Genomic DNA, 19,691 nt, shown 5'->3' on the forward strand with positions numbered 1-19,691 from the left:
TTGCCAAGTTTACCACTTAAGGGTACCCAATAAGTATTTGTTGAATCCCATTAAACTGCAAGTCTTAACTATTGTCTAGTAAACTGGAAGTTACGAATATGTTATTAAATGTCTAGCATACCTTTCTAACTTTGTCCCCAGGCCTAAAAGGTTCCAACGTCTCCCTTTCTGCTACCTGTATCCATATAGGAGGTTGGACACAGAAGTAGCATGCCCCAAATCCTTCATCAACTGACACTTTTCCATGACCTCACTTTACTACCTCCAGACCTAATTAAAAGGTCACCTCTATCATATCTTTCTTGACCCACCAGACCCAACTGACAGAACTTCCCACATGTTTTGTCTTTTATTTGGTTATGGAAGAGATTCTGGAGGTTCAAAGCCTGAAGTAAAAGGAACACAGTAAAGACATCCAATAAATGGGAAGTTTTATTTGGATAGCAAGCGTTCTTAGTGCCCCAAAGTCCCTCCTAAAACTGATAGTCCTTTGGGGAAATTACTTCTTCCACTTGTTTGAGAGACAGCTGGCCTAGGATACTCACTGGCCCTGGCATAGAATAAAGTCAAAGTAGGAGACTGAACCCAATGACTTTATTCACAGGTTTATTTCAAAATGCTCTGTATTCTGTCATCAAAGAAGTAATTAGAATATTTCAATATCATAATAGCCATATTGTCCATGTAACCTTACCCAAGATACCAGCTGTTTTCTATGTGAACACAGGAATCGTTGACCTTGTGAGAATGCAGTCAACTAGAAGTCAGGTAACATCAGTGATGCAGGCAAAATGGTATCCACTGAATACGCCTTTAAAAACAGTTTAGAATTCAATTTATTCAATGCCCACTAATTGGAAGCAGAATAAAATTCAATGGTTTTATCCACCAACTGTTTTTTATCAAAAACTTTTCTTTGCCCATCTCTAGGTTTAGGCCTGTAAAAATCTTTAAATGTTATGATTTAACAAAAACATTTTATTGGGAATCATTGCCCTTTTCGAACAACCACATTCTGGCCTGTTACTTTTGATAAGACTACAGTATTGATAATATGCCAAAACGCTTTTCCTCACTTGTGCATATTATACTGCAAATGGCAGCTTTGACGTCATACGTCTGCTTGTGAATTCGTTAGCTAAACTGTTATAAACAAGCCACATTCATTTACTTTCCTTTAAAATTGTAAATTCAAAACATGTTTTTATCGGTGCTTCATTTTCCTGTTTCTTTTTCTAAAAGCTTTATGTGTGCTTGGTATGGAGAGAGGTATGGAGAGAGGAAAAAGGAATTTTACTTGTTTGATAGGTAACCTTGTAACTGGGTTTCACATAATGGTTTGTTTAAATCACAAGCACATGCATAATTTTCTTTTATTGCTCTTTTTGGATGTTACTACAGTCCCTTCAAATTAAATCCTAAAATCTAATATTTAAAGGCATGTGTCATGCAGGGTCTAAGCTCCTGCTCCCCGCAAAAGAACGTAGGATATGGTGAGGCCAAAAAGGAACACCAACGGAGCCATAGGTAGGGGAGTCATACCACTATATTCTTGCTTGTGGCTGGGCTGGAGATACAGGAAGCAGGAGCCACACGATTAGCAATCCGCTGTCAGCTTCTCAGCCAGCCAGCCAGCCAGCCAGCCAGCCAGCCAGCCAACCAACCAACCCACCCCTTGCTAACTGCAATCTGCGCTTGCTAGCTTAGCCGTGGCAGTTATATCAGTGGCTAATAGCTGACCAGTAACAGCTGATGGCCATCTACTACCTGAGCCAGCACCTTTCCACATGAGGACAAGAGCCTGGAAACTGCTCTCTGGGACTCTGTCCCCACACTCCACCCCTGCAGGGTCCTGCCTCACAATCTACGTGACAAGCATCTTCCCCGAGGTGGCCCTGTGTCAGGAACCCAGCTCACAAGAAAAAGTTCCAGTCCAGTTCAAATAACGTCCCAGGGAGTGTCCCTCAAGGTCCATCTACTTTCTGGGTACAGCCAGGGATTCTCAGGGTACCATGCTGGAACAATAGTGGTTCATAGCCAAAGTGCTTACATATTCTCACTGGCAACCGAGCAAGACACAGGAAGCAAACATCCACCAGTTCCACTACATGGTGGTCAAGCAGTCCATCAAATCAAGGATGGAAAGCATTCCCCATAGTCCACTGTCATTCACCAGGGCTGTGCGTTGGCCTCACAATGTGTGCCCTCTCCTCAGGGCGAGGTTCCAAGTCCTCCCCAACCTGGGGGTGAGGGACGACCTTGACCTCACCCTCATCCTCCACTGAGGACTCAGCAAGTGTTTCTTACTGGGACCACAAGTCCTGCATCTGAGCTTCCTCAGCAAGCACTTCCCGGCCCACACGGCCACAACGACCTTTGCTTTCTCTGCCCTATGTTGATTGGAGAACCATCCACGTCCTCCAAGCCCTCCACAGGAGTCCAGCTTATGAGAATAGCGGCCGCTGGGCACCACACACCGTGTGGGGACAACATGTCCTACTGCCCAGAGGCAGATGACTCCGTTACTTGACTGGGAGAACTCTGCTGGCTGTGCCATGTGTCATACAGGGTGTCATGCGGGGTCTCAGCTCCTGCTCCCCGCATGAGAATGCAAGATATGGTGAGGCCAAAAAGGAACACCAATGGAGCCATAGATAGGGGAGTCATACCATTATATTCTTGCTGGTAGCTGAGTTGGAGACACAGGAAGCAGGAGCCACAGGATCCGCAATGTGCCATCAGCTTCTCTGCCAGCCAGCCAGCCAGCCAATCAACCAGCCAACCAACCAACCAACCCACCAACCAACTCACCCCTTGCTAACTGCAATCACACTTGCTAGCTTAGGCACAGCAGTTATATCAATGGCTAATGGCTGACCGGTAACAGCTGATGGCCAACTAGTCACAGCTCATGGCCATCTACTACCTGAGCCAGCACCTTTCCACGTGAGGCCGAGAGCCTGGAAACTGCTCTCCTGGCTCTGTCCCCACAGCATGTTAAGATTTTATCCAATTTTGGTGTTAACCTAGTACTCTTTAGTTTTTATCTTTCCCGTCTCCTAAGACAGTAGAAAACACTATACTAATGACCCTGCTCTTTCTTGCTTATTCTTCAAAGAGAGTAAATATTCCTCAAGCTTCTACCTACAGAATACTTTCTATATTCCATTCTCATTCACTAACCAATCCTCAGTTTTCTTCTCTGCACACTGTCCAGTCTAAATATCAAGTGCCCAAATCGCAATCTCTCTTAAACAGGGACTTGAAGGTAGCTATAGCATCAGCCCCTCAAACTTCAATCCCCAACCAAATTCATCTCTTCTCTCTCCATACATCCTGATATTTCTATTGCTAGCCATTCTCCCATCCATGTAGACTCTAAGGTTTAGATTTTATCACTTATTATGTCCTCCAAAGTTTTCCAACTCAAAATGTCCAGCAATCAGTAGAAAAGCATCCATCAGCATCACCTGGTAGTTCATTAGAAATCCAGAAGAGCAGACCCCACGCTAGCTGTATTAAATCGAAGCTGCATTTCAGCAAGACTCCAGGTGATTTATCTGCACAATATAGCTGAGGAGCACCGCACTCATTTTTAGAAGAAAGGGTCCATCCCTCTTACCCATGGTACCTTAGCATATGGTGCACATTCAGGTCCTTGTGCAATACCTGCCTGTATATATAATTGTTTCAACCAAATATTGACGTATTTTGGATCCCATCCCTCTTGCCTTTTACGCATTCCTTTTCAGTTCTCTTCTGCATCATCATTTCTCCTTCACTACTGATCAGTACATATGTCCTGCAAATAGTTTCTCGGTTGTCATCAAGAAACCAGCAAACTGGGCTGATTTAAGCAAGAGGGCATCATTAAAAGGTGGTAACACCATCCTGGAACCTTCCATTAGCACTGCAAGCAGTATTGCCCCCACAAACTCAAGCTTACTACAACCACCGCTGCACCAGAAGTAATCCCCACTAGCCCCCATCCTAGCTCCAGATTTCCCATCTGAGTGGATATATTTGATTGGTGAAGCCTATGGTGTGTAATATGCTCACACCCTACCTGACAGGGAGGATAGGAAAGTGAGCATAATTACCTTACTTACCTTTTTATTAGTTTAAAGTGTTTCTCCCCTGACTAGAAGATTGATCAAAGAGACTGTCTTTTTAACACATGGCTGTGTCCTTTGAACTAAAAGGAGAAATGTCTAATGCGTCGTAGGCATTCAATAAATATTTGTGAATAACTGATGTCAAATTCCATTGAGGGGAAAAAAAGTCCATTGAGATTCCCTAACCTTTTCATTTCTGCCCAAATGATTCATCTTTAGTCATCAGTGATAGCTTGATAACTACTTACCCAAAGCATGTTATCTTACTGTATTCATTTACTTTTGATTCTGCCAGGAGTTATTAATCATTTTCTTTAGATGATGATTACAATGATGATGATGATGATGATGATGATGATGCTTTGGGAAGCTAGTGGGAAAAGCAAAGGCAATAATGCCGATGTTTTCAGAGCATCTCCTGGCTGATGTGGTCAGAATCTAAACAAATGATGTCCACTCATCGATCATTTCTCTACTTCCTGCAATTGAATCTTCCTGGACGAGTCATCAGATCTTCTCAATCTTGAAAACTGACAAGAAGTCCCTCTGGACTCCCAAACTCTACTGAAGATTGGGAGGGGGTCTTTGACACTAAGATTTTAAAAGCCCCATCATCAGAACATGATTGGAAAACTCACAGGTGAAGTTATAGTTATTGCAGGTTCTGGAAAGGAGCAGAAAATGACGGCAAGTAAAGGTTTTATTTAACTAAGACTTTAACTCCTTTATAAAAGGCTTTATAGCTTTTTACCTATTTTATGTTTAATAAGCATTTTAGAGGATAAAAGGTATTTAAACAATATGCCTTAAAATATTAGAATCATTTGATTTTACTAAAAAATTCACTTATTCACACAATTCCTCGTGTGGGTTAAGCAATGAAAATAATATATTTCTATTTTTTTTTTTTTAAAGAGAACTCTTTTGTGGATTAACTAAAAGGTAGACTGGGAACCATCCTCTCCCTTCCCCCTATCCTATACTGAGTAATAAAAGAGAACATAGCAAAAGGTAAGGGGTTTGTAATTGCCCAGGCGTCAAGAAAGGAAGTAGAAGATTCTACAGGCACAGAAATGACTTTCTTTTGATTCTGACAGGAGTTACCAATTCTTTGATTGATCTGTTCTTATAGGGACCCAGATATCTGGCGGCAACAACCTTAGCTCTTTTCTTGGTCTTCTCTTTCATGGGAAATTCCAGCAGTGCACCACAGGTAAGCAAATTCAAAAATTGAGGCTCCTGAATGTTCTTTCTTTTTTTTTCCTCCCTCCTTTCCTTCCTTCCTTCTTTTTTTCCTTCCTTCCTTCCTTCCTTCCTTCCTTCCTTCCTTCCTTCCTTCCTTCCTTCCTTTTTTCCTTCCTTCCTTCCTTCCTTCCTTCCTTCCTTCCTTCCTTCCTTCCTTCCTTCCTTCCTTCCTTCCTTCCTTCCTTCCTTCCTTCCTTCCTTCCTTTCTAATAATGTACTGGGCTGCAATGTTTTATTAACTGTTTTTCTCTTCTCCCGGGTTGTAGAGACTCTTTGCGAGAAGGAACTGGACTCCTCAAGCTATGCTCTATCTGAAGGGTGCACGTATGTTCCAAATACTTTGCTCTTCTTACAGAAAATGAAGGAAGATCCTTGGGGGGGAGGGGTGCAGGAATCCATGCGATAGATGGAGAGCTGTGGAGAAAGAATAATGTCGAGTTTGGTCCCTTAAATAATTTGGGTCAAGGTCATTCCCATCTCAGTTAGCCAAGGAAAAGGGACAGTAGGGTGGTTACAGGGGGTGGTGAGGTGGGGGTGGCGGTGGAACGCGAGGACTCTGACTTTCTGATTAGAAACCCTCCAACCTAAACTGGAGGGTTGCTGGTTCTTGCCACAAAGGACGACTCGGGTTGCCTGGGAAACATCGCACCGTCAGGGATGCGCGGGGCGCGCGGGCCCCTTCTCCTGCTCTTTTTACCGGCGCCTGGCTCAGCCCGGGTTGCGCGCCGAGCACCTGAAACCCCGCAGCTCAGCGCGGACCCTGACCAGCTGCCTCCCGCCGCTGCCGCGGTCCCCGCCGCGTCCCCCCTATTCCTCTCCGAGGCTGCGTGGAGCGGAGCGGCTCTGGTTTAACCCGGATCGTCCCGGGCCGGGAGGGCGCTGAGCCCCATCTCTCTCCTTTGCAGAGGGGCGCCGCTTCATCTCCGACCAGAGTCGAAGGAAGGACCTTTCCGACCGGCCGCCGCCAGGTGTGTGACCGAGGGAGCGAGGGGGGCGGGTCTGGCAACTTAGAGCTGGACCCCCCGCGGAGGGCGCGCTCCGCCCGGTGCCCAACCCAAGCGCCCCCCCACCACGAAGGACGCGGGGCAGGGGCCACCAGAGAACCAGCTCTTGCCAAGCCCAAGTTTAGGCAGAACGCGGGAAGTGGGGGCTCGCGACGCCCCTCCTAATAACGACAGGGGCGGCGGAAGCTGGAGCTGAGAGTGCCCAAACTTGACCTGGTCGCAGCGACTCAGGTGGCCCTCTGACCACCGGGTGTGCACAGATACCCGGGGAGGTATCCGAGGCCTGGGGTTCAGCTCCTAAGCATAAAGAAGGGTAGGGAGAAATGCGCAAGGGACCCCCACATGTACCTCCTGTTTATGACAGGATCGTCACACAGTTTCCTCTTAAACACTGGTTGTTGTTGTTACTGTTATTATTATTATTATTATCATCAAAATAGTGATTTACCTAGAAACTTCAAATGTATGCCTTTATTATATTAATAGAAAGAGCTATCAAAAGATTCAAAACCACAACTATTTAATAAATGGAGGCCATAAAAAATTAGCCAGGGACTGTTACTTTTCATGATTAACCTTTCCATGCCGCTGGATTTAAAAAAAAATAACTATGCAATTAATTTTGATAAAATGTGAAGATTGAAATGCTAAAAACAACAAGTATACTTATTTTGAAAACTACCAAACTGTTAAGCACATAGTAGGTGCTTAACAAATTTTTGTTCACCTTCAAGCTTGCAGTGTCATTAAGCTTATTTACTTTATGAGGTTAAGGTATGTTTTCCCACTTCAGTTGCTCCCAACCTAAAAATCATGGTTTGTGTTGACTCAGGATATTCTGTCTTCTGTCAACTTAGATTTGAAATAATTTTGAATACTTAACAGACACTCCTTCAGTCAAATAATTGCCTTACATGTGGGCAAGAATGTAGATTAATATCTCAAACTGCTTTGGAAGGAATGAGAGAGGAGGCAGTTCAGGCTCCAAGCAAAATCACATCTAAACCTTTTTGCCCAGACTTCCCATACTAAGCTCTGAAAGGAGAAATTTCTCACAGACTCTTTATCTTAATCCTTGCTACCATGAAATTCGGTGTAATATATAGTTTAAATTCTCTTCCATACTCTGTAATATGCAACACAACCAGTTGTAAGTAAATGTCCAAGGGAAGTGTGAAATGTTTCAACATAAAAATCAATCTGTGTAGAGGCCCTTTGCGGAGGCATCAATAAGCAATTTCATAGAGATTTATCTAGTGTCATAGCATAATGGAACAGGATTTACCTATATGAATATTTAAATGCTAATAGAATCTGTATACATTTTTGTTTTCTCCAGAAAGACGAAACCCAAATCCTGGACTACTAACTCTTCCAGAAGCAGCAGCTCTGTTGTTGGCTTCCTTGCAGAAACCAAAAGAAGGTACAAGTATAGTGACCTCTTTCAACTGAAAGACAGAGAGCTTTGATTACTTTGGGGATTCCGTGTTGAGGACAACAAAGTTGCCTTTATTTATTCAGAATTTTAAAAACAATTAACAGTCGTTCCACCCCAGAGATTCACACAATATTTATTATTTAAAGACTAGTATATCTTTCATTAAAGTGATTCCCAATAACATGAAAACATGTCCTTGGTGAAACTGGGGAATTTCATATGAATTCCATAATCCGTGGCCTATTGTAACCTTTATTTCTCTTTGAACTCTAGGGCTAAAACAGCACAAAGTCCAACTTCATTATTTTGTAGTTGAAAAAAAACTGAGGTCAAAAGAGGTTTAAATAATTATAAATCCAATTGCTCACTATTAAATGTTGACCCAAATTAAATTGCTGAAAATCAACTGTTTTTTGCTTACAAACACAGCAGCAGTTTCATATGGTTCACCCTAATAGATATGAGCCGGTTCTGATTCTAAGCTTGCATAATTTTTACTATACTAGACACCTTATTCTCTACTTAGGTGTAATCTTCAAATAGAGACACTGTTCATGTAACATTAAAGCTACTCGGTGAATTAAGGCATCTTGGTAGTGGATTAGCCAGGGCTTTGGAGTGCGTAGTAGAACTAGGTTCAGATTCTAGCTCAGCTGCTTTACTAGCTGGGTGACCCCAAGCCTTAGGATTAACCAGTAAAATGGAATAATGATATCCATATACAGGATTTCTAACAGCCAAATGAACAAGGTGTATAAGTTTATTACTATTAATAATAGAGGTCAACAAAGCATAGTAAATAGACCTAGACTTTTCCCTCTCAATAATAATAATGATGCCATACTTATGACATAATTTAAATGTTTACATGCATAAAAATTACAGTGAGTGATCTGGTGATCGACTGCTGGCCCACTGCTCTGACACTTGTGCTGGTGGAAAAAGCCTATGTGCTCTGAGCCTAGTGTCTGATGGGGCGTGTGCAGGAGGGGAAGAAAGAGCAGAAAGCACTTTCTGGCTTCAAGCTTATGGCTTTGTTGTGAAAAAATACCTATGAGAAGCAAATTCAAGAGAGTGGGATAAAGGGGTCCTCTGAACTTAGAGCAAGTCTGGGGCTGATTTGGGTGAAAAGAGGGGATTATAATAGCTAATTCAGCAAATATGCATTTATGCCTGCTAGGTATCAGACTCTGTGGCTGGCACGTTAAGCAAAAGCAAGAATGGGAATGGCCTTTGCAGTGAAAAGATAGGGTGAGCAGTCAGTGGAATAGCAGAATGTAAGAGTGGTGGTCACGACAGAGCAACAATGACTTTTGCTCCTATCTCTACTGCCAATAGCTCTACTTTGAACTCTGTAAGTCTACTTTAATTCTATAAGCCTACTATAGTAGGCTTATAGTAGGCCAATAGCTATTATGAAGGCTTACTAGAATGTACTGGGTCAGGCACTATTCCAAGCAGTTCATGTGGATTAATACATTTAATCCTCACAGGAACCCAGGGAAGTAAACACTGATAGCATCCACACTTTACAGATGAGGAAATAGAGGCATAGAAAGATTAAGTAATTTGCCCACTATCACATAGCAGGTACATACTAGAACTGGGATGAAGAATAGAAGGTAACTTATTCTTTATCTGAGAATCAATAAGATACCCTGTGGATTTTCAGCAGAGAGATGACCTGGTGAAACCAGGTAAGTCTGGTTATGGTGTGTGTGACGATAAGAGCAATGACAGTAGCTATAATATGGGAACATTTACTATGTGTCAGACATTAATCTTTCTAGATTAGAGCTAATCTTTACAGCTCATAAAACTGAACCTTCAAGAGGTGCATTTACTTTCCTTAGGTCACATGGTTAGTGAAAAGTGATATCATGATTTTAACTCAGGTCTGTGTGACTCTACAGCTTCTTCCATTATGCCATGACACCTCTCAAATGGATGGTGTTGAAGAGGAAAGGCTGGAGAGGGGAATCAGTAAGGAACTTGAATGGATGTAGGAGTGAAGTAATGAGGTACAGCCGGTCAGTGGGGATGGATGGATGGACAGGCTCCACTCTGAGGTATCCTGGACAGAAGAATAGTTAACATGAGATAACTATTCACTAAATATATAAAAAAGAATCCAGAGTCAAGCACATGTTTTAAAGTGTTGTGTATGAGAGTTTGAAATGGTGATACTGATAAGGAATAAAAACTTCTGTGGGTGTAATGAAGGTTCAGTTTGAAATGATAGAGACATTCCAATAGGTAAAAATGTACAAGTCAGTGGTGCTCTGCTATCCATCTGTGAACTGGTTCCATCAGAGTTAACTGGAGTGCTTACTGGAAATGCAGATTTCTGGGCCTCACACCCAGAGATTCTGATTTGGTGCTACTCAAGTGAGGCCTCAGAATCTGTATCCTTGAGAAGTTCCCCCAAATTATTCTGATGATCAGTTAGGTTTAGGAGCAACTGGAATCCAGAACCAATTACGGTTGAAACCATGAAAATGCAAATCCCTCCTAGACCTCAGATGTAGTGGGAGAAGGTCAGACAGTAAAGGATTTGCCTTGGAGAATACCCAGAGATCAAGGGAAGGGACATCAAAATCAGCAGGCAGGAATGTAAGAGACCAGAATAACAGCATATCCAGAAGCCAATAGAAAGTTTCAGGAAAGGAGTGATTAGAAGCATCAAATGGAGCCGAATGGTTAGTAAGAATACAGAAATCCAGGGGAGAGGAAGATTGTGCTGGGTAGGAGGAGTTCACAAGACTTCCGTTCAGCAACTGCCCAGTGATATGATTTGCTGCTGCAGTGACCCTTCTCAAACCTTGTTTACAGGAAATTTGGGAGCAAGGAAGTAACTGCAGAGTAACAAAGCAGGTACTAGCTGACATGGCTCTCAGAATTCCTGCAGATGAAAAATAGTTAAATAATGGGTAGAGGATACTGCATCCAAGGAGATCCTTTCTAAATTCAGTATTTGGCACATTTACTGATTGTGGATGTCAGTGATGGCGATGAGCTGATAGTGAAGTTTTAGATTTGATTGCTGGGAAGATGTGCAGAACCAGAAAGGAAAGTGAGCTAGAATGGAAAGGGAGAGCTAACTTTAAAGAGGAGGCGAGGGATCTTCATTAGAAACTTTCGGGAGGAATCTGTAATTACAGATCCTCATTTGACGTCTTTCTTGGAAACTAAATATATTTTTTCAAATTATTGAAGTTTCTAGAAAGGCTTGTTTCTGATGATGAAACAAAATTTTGTTAGTCTAAATTTTGGATTCCCCCATGATATATTAATCACTAGTTGTTGCGTCCAGCAGGACATGAGCTGTGGGAAGCCAGGAGGGCGGCACAGGGTTAAGAAAACACAGTAGCCGCGAATAGAGTGCAAGCGGGGCCAAGGAACTCACGCCTCAAGGACTGAGCCCCAAATTGGGCCAATGCATAGCTTTTATTGGTTAACTTCTAAGGAGGTAAAAGATTGTTAATCTCAAGATCTATGTGTTAGTAGCCTACTGGCTGTCTTTCCAAAAGTTCCCATTGTGCTCCAGCTTGTACTTTGCCTTCACACTCACACATCTCCAAGGAATCCATTGAAGGAGAGGGACCGATATAATTCCACAGGGTCTCAGTTTGCTGAGGCACTCCCTTGTGAAATCCTGGGAAGAGTGCGGGACAACAAACAGTTTCACAGCTGTAAGGCAACAACTAGTCACCTTCAATATTTTTATTCTAAAGTCCTTAGGTGTTATTTGGAAGGCTCTTATTTTATATAGTGGGATTTTATTTCAGTGGATTACATACAGGGATGTCTTTCTTGTTAAGTTGTTTTCTTCTTCTTCTCTTTAAAGAGCAGCCCATTATCACCAATATTTCAAAATGTGCTGGCAATTCAGGTTAAAATGTGACTCAGACACTCAAATTATATTGTAACTGAGGGAATGTGGTTTTAGCTAGAGATGATTTTAGAGAAAATTAATCTAAGAGAGGTGCTTTGCCTCTGGCAACTCCGTCTCCCTATCCCATTGTAGTTCAGGTCTTCTACCCATTTTTCAAGTCCCAGGAACGTGTTATCATCTGACTCCTTCCTTAGCTATCCCGGCACCTGAAATGATACCTCATGCTCTAAACTTTTGCAGTCCCATCCAGCTAACAAGTGTCCCTTCTTTCTGTTTCATTTCCTTCCCAGACTTCTAGCTCATCTCATAAGAGAATACATGCAAAATGTGTTCCTGTGCCATCTTTCCTGAGTAGAATGCATTTTAACAGGAATTATAAAGAACCTTGATGCAAGCCAATGGTTCCAATGGTGGGTGTTTGAGACATGAGGTATGCTTAGAGCAAGACATGTGGCCTTTTCAGATTGCTACCATTCATACCACATTATAGTTTCATTCACTATGGAGATTCAGATGTGAAATGTGAATTACCTGATGTGTCTCAAGCTGAGGGGAAAGATTTTAAAACCATATCAGTCAAAACCCATTTTTTTTGGATTTTTAGGAGCGGAGTACGTGAGCTAGCATTACTTAGGGGACTAAATGTTTATTTCCTGAGGTTCTCTTCATCTTACCTTTTTCTAAAACACAGTAAGTATGTTTATTTTATGTATTTTTTTTTCTTACAGCTGGAGAAGAAAACTTTGATCAAACCAGATTCCTGAAAGACAGTCTGATAAACTAGTGAAAATATATCAAATTGCACTCAGTTACAATTCTGTTATTGTGGAAGACATAAACCATGTGAATAAAACCTGTGGACCCTTTTTACTTCGTCATAATCTTAGGAACATGCACAGCTAGTTTTATTCTTCCAGAAGCAAAAGTAATGTAGAGTTTTTAACTGAGAACATCACTGCTTCTTAAAATTATTATGATAATTATCGCTATAGGTCCTGCTTAGACACCTTGTGTCTTACTCTCAAATATATTAGAGCATTTATGAGTATAAGGCTGAAGACTCTTTAAAGGGTGTTCTTTCTTTTTGTTACAACAAATACCCATCTTCATCTAATAATTATTAGTGGCTGGTTTTTACATTCTGTTACCCACTTGCATTGTCTTTGTCATTCAGCAGTGAATTTTTCCCTCTTTTCCTCCCTTTCTCCACCTCCAAGGAGGGTGAAGGAGGAATCATGGCAGAATGGGAAAGAGTAGAGTGTGATTGTCCTAGCAGTTCGTGCAGGAGAGGTAAGCTGTTCCAACTGGAAGTGGGAAGGGATGACTGGGAAGAAGGACCTTGATTAGAGCACTTCGGTGCCATTGCTGAGAGAGGGGACCCTTAGTGAAGCTGGAGCCAGTGGAAGTTTCCACAGCTGGGAGCTCCCCCTTTTGCTCTTTGTGGATCTTCCTGAATACAGTTTAGAAACATGGATCCAAACGTTATTGGGAAATAAGCGGTTGGAGACACTGTATTCTGTTTCTATGTACATTGTACAAAAAGAATAAACCAGTTTTTTTGAGGTAACCCATTTTCCATGGATACACACACTCAAAGACTGCTTCCTCTAATTGACTAGAACTCTAGGCTTTATTTGACATGAAAACATTACATAAAGGCACCCTGATAATGTAAGTGCATGGCAATATCCCAATTTACTCCTTTTTAAAGTCATCTTGGATTTAATACTATCTGAAACACACACACACACACACAAACACACTCACATACACATATACCTACAGGAAGCATAATAATATATTTATTTGTAATTACAGGATGATCATCATATTGATTATTTTTGACCTAATTAATTGAAAGTTGTCGTTGATAAATGTCATAAGTGGGAAGTATTATTAAGTCTTACTGTCATCAGTATATAATCATTATTCAGTAGCTAAAGAAGACTGTTATGTGCATGTCTCTGTAACTTGGAATTACAATTTTACTGTGTTAAGTAATCAAAACCCTGCTCATAAGATTTGTCTGTATCTTGTTTCATAATTAAATAATGAAACTATGTTCCGGTTAATGTAACATTGATTTCTGCCAAAAATATTCTAGTATTAAAAAAATCGATGTGGCATTACAATAGACACCTGTCATTAATTATAATTTGATTTTAAAGTAGATTTTCTAGACAGTGCAGTTTATTGATAATTATTTACTCATCTGACATAGACTTGTACATATTGGCTATTTAAATATTATGTCTATTCCCAGAACCCTTTTAAAATCTATCTTATGAAGTAATTCTTCCCACAGCAAACTAGAACCATCTCAACTATTTCACACTAAAACACAGTTTTGGAATGCTGTCTAAATGACCAATACTTTTTAAAATAATAATCAGCTGCAAGTATTACAACTATTTGAATTCCTTGAATGCTGTACAGATGTACCGATTCACACAATAATTGCGTAAAGTCCCCGAGGCCATTTGCTGTAACTTTCTATCTCTCTTAGAGCGTCTTTGCAATTCTCTTTATTTCTGTTTTTCTCAAAACTGAAATGAACAAGTGATCAGTAATCAAACTTTTTCACGTTGCATGGCTTGGATTTTAACACTTGGAAATATCTGCCTCCAATGCATATCCATGTCCTAAAATACCCCCACCTCCACGTTGGACTTGCAGCCATTTTTAGCACAGTTCCAGTTGTTCTTCCCCTCGTTGCCTCAATATCCTACTCCCCCTGTGGCTACCTGTGCATTATTTATATATATTGCCTCCTGTGTGGGTTCTCAATTACTCTTTGTTTCCCTGGGTTTCCTCAGTGAATGCCCCCTCTCCTCCCACATCACTATTGTGCCCATGAGAGAGGAGAGAAGGCAGAGAGGCTCTGATGTTAAAGTCACCTTCCAATTCTCATTTCCTCTTTTACCTGGTTACGAGAAATAAAAGTCTATCTCATGTCAACCTTGAGTTACATTATTTTACATGGGCTTCAGAAGAAAGGGGAGTTGGGAATGTAACCTATTGGTGTCCTCCTTCTGGACAATAAGTTCTGTCAGGAAGAGTTAGTTCATTTGTAATTTGATTTGATCCTTACAACCACCACGTGAGGTGGGCAACTGTATCTTCCACATTACTTCATAGAAAGTTAGGCTCATCGTATGAAGCCTTGTTGAACTTCCTCAGTGTACACTTGACCAGTCCTTCTTCTGAATCCCCCTTGTGCACTAAAAAAACTATTAGTATAGCACTTGTAATATTTTGTATTCTGATCTATATATGTAAACCAGCTGTGTTAACCCTAACTCTTACAGGGAAGGAAGTGTGGTACAATGCGTACAAAAAATCTTGTTGTCAGCTAGTCAAGCACACACAATTTTCTGTAGTTCCTGTCCTCCAACTTACGAATACATACATTCTTTAAAAGCATCATTTGTTTGTAGCTCTGTTTCTCCCAATAAGACCATTCATTTATGCAACTACTGTGTATAATGTGCTGTGCTAGACACAGAGTCATCTAACAACCCTACTTGTTGCCCCTCACCAGGCTTTTGTCAGTCTTGGGGAAAGGACAAATAAATGAGTGGGTCAAGGGGATGGAGTCAAGTGCGTCAGCTATCTGAATAGAGGACTCTGAATCCTACACATGCCACTCAAAGCCAGGTGTTTGCAAGTCAGTTAATTTCCATGTATACTATCATTTGTAGTAATTTCTAATCAGAAAACTATTCTTTCATTTTTTAAAAAAGCACTTGAATTTTAAAGTTTTATATTAAGAAGGTATTTTATTGAATACCCCATGCTTTCAATAACAGAATACCAAATATCAATCAGAAGTATCATTTGAATATATACAGTGTGTCTTTATCAGGGATACATTTTCATGGTTATTGTAACAGTGAAATCCTTTCCTATCATGTGATCTTTCTAGTACTTCAGCAAAAGAGTGTTTGTATTGCAATACAAATCCACCTCATATTTTCTTTAATCTTCAGTACAGAGCATTCCAAACTGCTCTGCAGACACTGGGTTAAATGGAATTGTGGGACATTTTTCAAGGGTGGGGCTTTAGGTAATTTATTTCCCTTCTTCCTGAACCACTAAATCAGGTTAACTTGCTACCATTTTCCATTTTGCCCTGATTTATTGCTTGGATCCAACATTCTTCTACTTTTTCTTGTCCATGGAAGAGCTGGATTACAGTTTTTCGCTGGTCTTGAACCATCCGACTCATTGTTATTGTTACTCTTCTCTTGTTGCCATCCACAATCCAGCACTGAGGCCAAAAATTTTTTAGAACCTCTACTGACTACCGACCCACCCATGACCCACTGACATGCCAAGCAAGATGTTCACTGAGATCTAAATGTAACAATACCCAGTTGTGGGGGAAAACATCCAACAGTGAATGTGGATTTTTGTGGATTTTTGGCAATTTATATTTAATTACATTTAAAACATAAATATGCTTCGTTACAATCATTCAGTCAATATCTCTATGCATATCATGAATGTGTTAGAGACGCTGTCCTTATTATAAAGTAGATTCTAAAATTTATTTTTGCTATTCTTTTTTTAAAAGAGAGTTTTAAATGTTGTCCTTCATAAGGTACTATTACATAGCAGGTACTTTACACATGCTGTTTAACTATCTAAAAGAATTTTAAAGAAGGCAATATTAATGAAAGTTATATCTTTACCTATTCATACATTTATTCATTTTGGATTTAACAATTTATCATTTTTGGAAGATTGACCAGTTTTCAAAAAGTCTTTCCTTTTAAACAATAAAAACATTATTAGGGTCGATGGTATAGTACAGATGGAAATAACTTCCTGTCATTAATTTGAGAAGTGATCTTGGAAATGTACTAATATGCATCAAGATCTGGATTTAGAATCACTATTTTCTATGGATTTTGATTGCCTGTGAAGCTGCATATAAATTCATGTTTCTGACTTGTGAAAAATCAAAATAATCACTAAAGACCAAGTTATTTAAGATAGGTAGTATACACTCATGACTAATAGGATCCTTTGGGGTGAAAATGGGAGACCTGTTTGGCAGGTATGGAATCTGCATAAATAATAAGCAAAGGATCATGATGATGAGAATTTAAAAAGAAACACTAGTAAATAAAAACTCTTATTGCTTAAATTAACCATTTTAGAAACACTTTTGGTCTTCCTCCTTCAATTAACATTTCTTCGTGCCTGAATTTACTGGGGAAAAGGAGTTGAGGAAAATAACTCAGATTTTATTATAAATTATAAAATTGCTATTCATTTAATCTCCACTTTTTAGGCAGAGAATCAATCCCATTGTGATACTTAGAAGAAAAAAATGAAATGTGTGGCATTTTCATTTCCTTAACTAACATTTTTACTCTGTTCTTACTAAATTAGCTCTGTTCAACAAGTGTGGAATTCAGTTCTTGTATTCGCCATGCAGCTTTTTCTTTCCATGAGGAACATGACCTAAAGAAAATGGTGACTTAATATTTAACCGATCTCTTTCTGCCTCCTCTTCCTCATCGTATCTCTCATCCTCATCTTCATCTTCCACATCACTGCTCTGAGGACTAGAGACCTGAGACCCTGAAGGAGAGGGTGGTACTGAGGAAGGTCTGGGATATTTAAATCCTTCTGTCTGCCAAAGACAAAAATAAGACATAAACGTTATAATGACTTCTTCTTGATTTTCCAGTGATGTAAACATTTTGCATGTGCCATATATATATATATATACACACACACACACACACACACATATACATATATACATGTGTATGTATATAATCTTATTAAATATTTGTAACAACACTCCAATAGATTTGTTTTTCTCATCTACAGAAGAAAATTGAGCGTTAGAGAGGCCAAATGACTTGCCCAAGGTCTTACAGCACATAAGTGGTAGAGCAAAGATTTGTACCAGGGTGGTGATCACCCCAGGACCTTTAACCTAATCTCAACTGCTTTATTACACTACTGATAATGTCACCCCTATATCATCCTTTAGATTGGCTCGATGAAATGGCAGGACATGGACAGCTTGCACATGCCAGGGACAGCCACCACTGGGAAGAATCCAGGAAGCCAGGCCACTTAGCTGACCCGGAAATTCCACCAGTTACTTTTGTTTCAATTAATGAGCAAGTACCTACCATAGGTTTCAAGCAAACTGCCCTTCTACTAAGATTCACTGAGATAACTCACTTAATAAACACATACTAAGCATTATATATGGGGCAGGCACAATAATGGCACAGAGGAAACATGACAAACACGATCCCTGCCTTCTAGGAGGGTACACGCTTGAGTGGGGAGACAAATTTATAAAACTGTTTCAGTGCTTGTCACTCTGTATTTCAACTACATTTATACATTATTATTAAGTCGTATTTGTACCTTCATTTCAAGATTCAGATACTCTACCTGAAAGTAGACAGAAAAATAGCTGAGTCCTGCACTTAGGACCTGGCTCAGAATAAATGCTCAATACTTAATAGTTGAATAAACAAATTAATGGATGAATATACCTGAATTATCAAGTGGCGTGTCCATCTCTACATAAACTAAGCGATTATCTGTGTTAGAATCACGAACATGGGAGTAGAATTTGTAGACCGAGGGACTTACAAGTCCTTTTACCGTCTCTATGGGCAAATTTCACCTTGGGTTAACTTTCTAGGTCTGTTGCCCTGGACAGCTAATACAGGTGGAATATAAGTTGTATTACTAGGCAAAATTGTTTGTGATAAAAGTGGTCCCTGGCTGGGAAAATACAGCTGAACTTGGAGGATGGAGAACTGCTCAATGAGGATCCATAGTTTTGGGGAATCCCTGAATTTGATGACTCCTGTAATTGAGCATGTTCCTGGGAAGATGTCTGTGGAGATTTACATGAGATATTGGCTCCCCTGGGTCAGAAGCTAAGCTGGATCTCATACCCAGTGACGTTGGTCTCATCCTCTTGCACCTGTGCTATCACCTGAGGGTTAGGAGGGCAAAGAAGTTTAGCTCTATGTAAACCACTGTTAAGGACAATACCACGGAAAACAAGGACCTGACGCTGCCCTGCTTCAAGCTGTGTTTCCTATCTTATATCCTTCTAAGTGACTCTGATGACAAGTGGCCTCTGCTAGTCTCATGAATATAATGTCTAGTTGGACTTTAGAAGACTCCCTTGTGGGCACTGCTGGATGGAACGTAAATGTTCGTCTTGTCCAATTCCTCCTACGGTGCTTCACTTGCCAAGTAGTCATCCTGTATTTAAACATTTCCTCTTGCCAAGTAGTCACCCTGTATTTAAACATTTCCTTGGATAGCCAATTCACTTCCTGTTAAAGCGGGCCACTTTATTTCTGAGCAACTGTCAAAAGAATGGAAGTCTAATGGAGTAATTTCAAGCACTGAGGCAGAGAGAGTTTTAATATGGACGTGCTTCTCCAGCAACATGAATTAGCTGACTGTCTGCTCAGCTTATACGTGAGGCAAACAACTCTGAATCGAGGGCTCTGAGTTGGTCTGATTTGTCAGTTCCTCTATTCTTTGTATTGATGTGATATTATGAAAAAGTATAATAGTTTGTGCACTTAGCTACTTCCAAATTAAAAGTTATTCTTAGGACAGCATAAATAAATTTAGCTTTCAAAACAAATAAACAATATATAAAATATTTACCGTGGGTGGTGATGTGGGTTCCATGTGGAATTTATCTGGAAAGGCTCTGCTTAATGTCAGGTGCCTGGCATGCTGGTAATACTAATGAAAGAAGACCAAGTCATGGGTTAAAAAAAGATTTATATGCTCTAATCACCAAGTTATTATAGAAAATATCTTCATAGTTATGAAATATATTTTTTAGAAAGTGGCAGAATCTATTCACCCTAAGTTCGAGAATCAAAAAAAGAAAAAAAAAAGTTTAGAGTTTCATTTTTTTTCAATGACTAGGTAAAGAAATAATACAAAACACTAGAGGGAAAAGCCATACTGGCCTT

At 40.3% G+C, this 19,691-nt stretch overlaps 2 protein-coding genes across 2 annotated transcripts in view; one reads left to right on the plus strand and one right to left on the minus strand.

Annotated features, from left to right (window-relative positions):
* Positions 1-4,736: 4,736 nt before the first annotated feature.
* SPX (spexin hormone) lies at positions 4,737-13,915 on the plus strand (the record flags this gene model as incomplete). Its single annotated transcript, XM_081058951.1, has 6 exons — positions 4,737-4,802; positions 5,248-5,328; positions 5,627-5,684; positions 6,266-6,328; positions 7,704-7,787; positions 12,426-13,915. 6 exons carry the CDS (start codon positions 4,737-4,739, stop codon positions 12,479-12,481), a joined length of 408 nt encoding a protein of 135 aa, XP_080915077.1. The 3' UTR covers positions 12,482-13,915.
* A 1,552-nt stretch (positions 13,916-15,467) lies between these two features.
* GYS2 (glycogen synthase 2) overlaps positions 15,468-19,691 on the minus strand; it is a gene marked incomplete at its 5' end in the record, with an annotated part of 55,725 nt that continues 51,501 nt past the window's right edge. Inside the window, 2 exons of the mRNA XM_081058952.1 lie at positions 15,468-17,341; positions 19,375-19,455. Coding sequence (XP_080915078.1) covers positions 17,120-17,341; positions 19,375-19,455 — 303 coding nt within the window. The 3' untranslated portion in view covers positions 15,468-17,119. The remainder of the gene's footprint in view (positions 17,342-19,374; positions 19,456-19,691) is intronic.

Source organism: Rhinolophus hipposideros, assembly GCF_964194185.1.
Source record: "Rhinolophus hipposideros genome assembly, chromosome: 9".
Lineage (NCBI taxonomy): Eukaryota > Metazoa > Chordata > Mammalia > Chiroptera > Rhinolophidae > Rhinolophus > Rhinolophus hipposideros.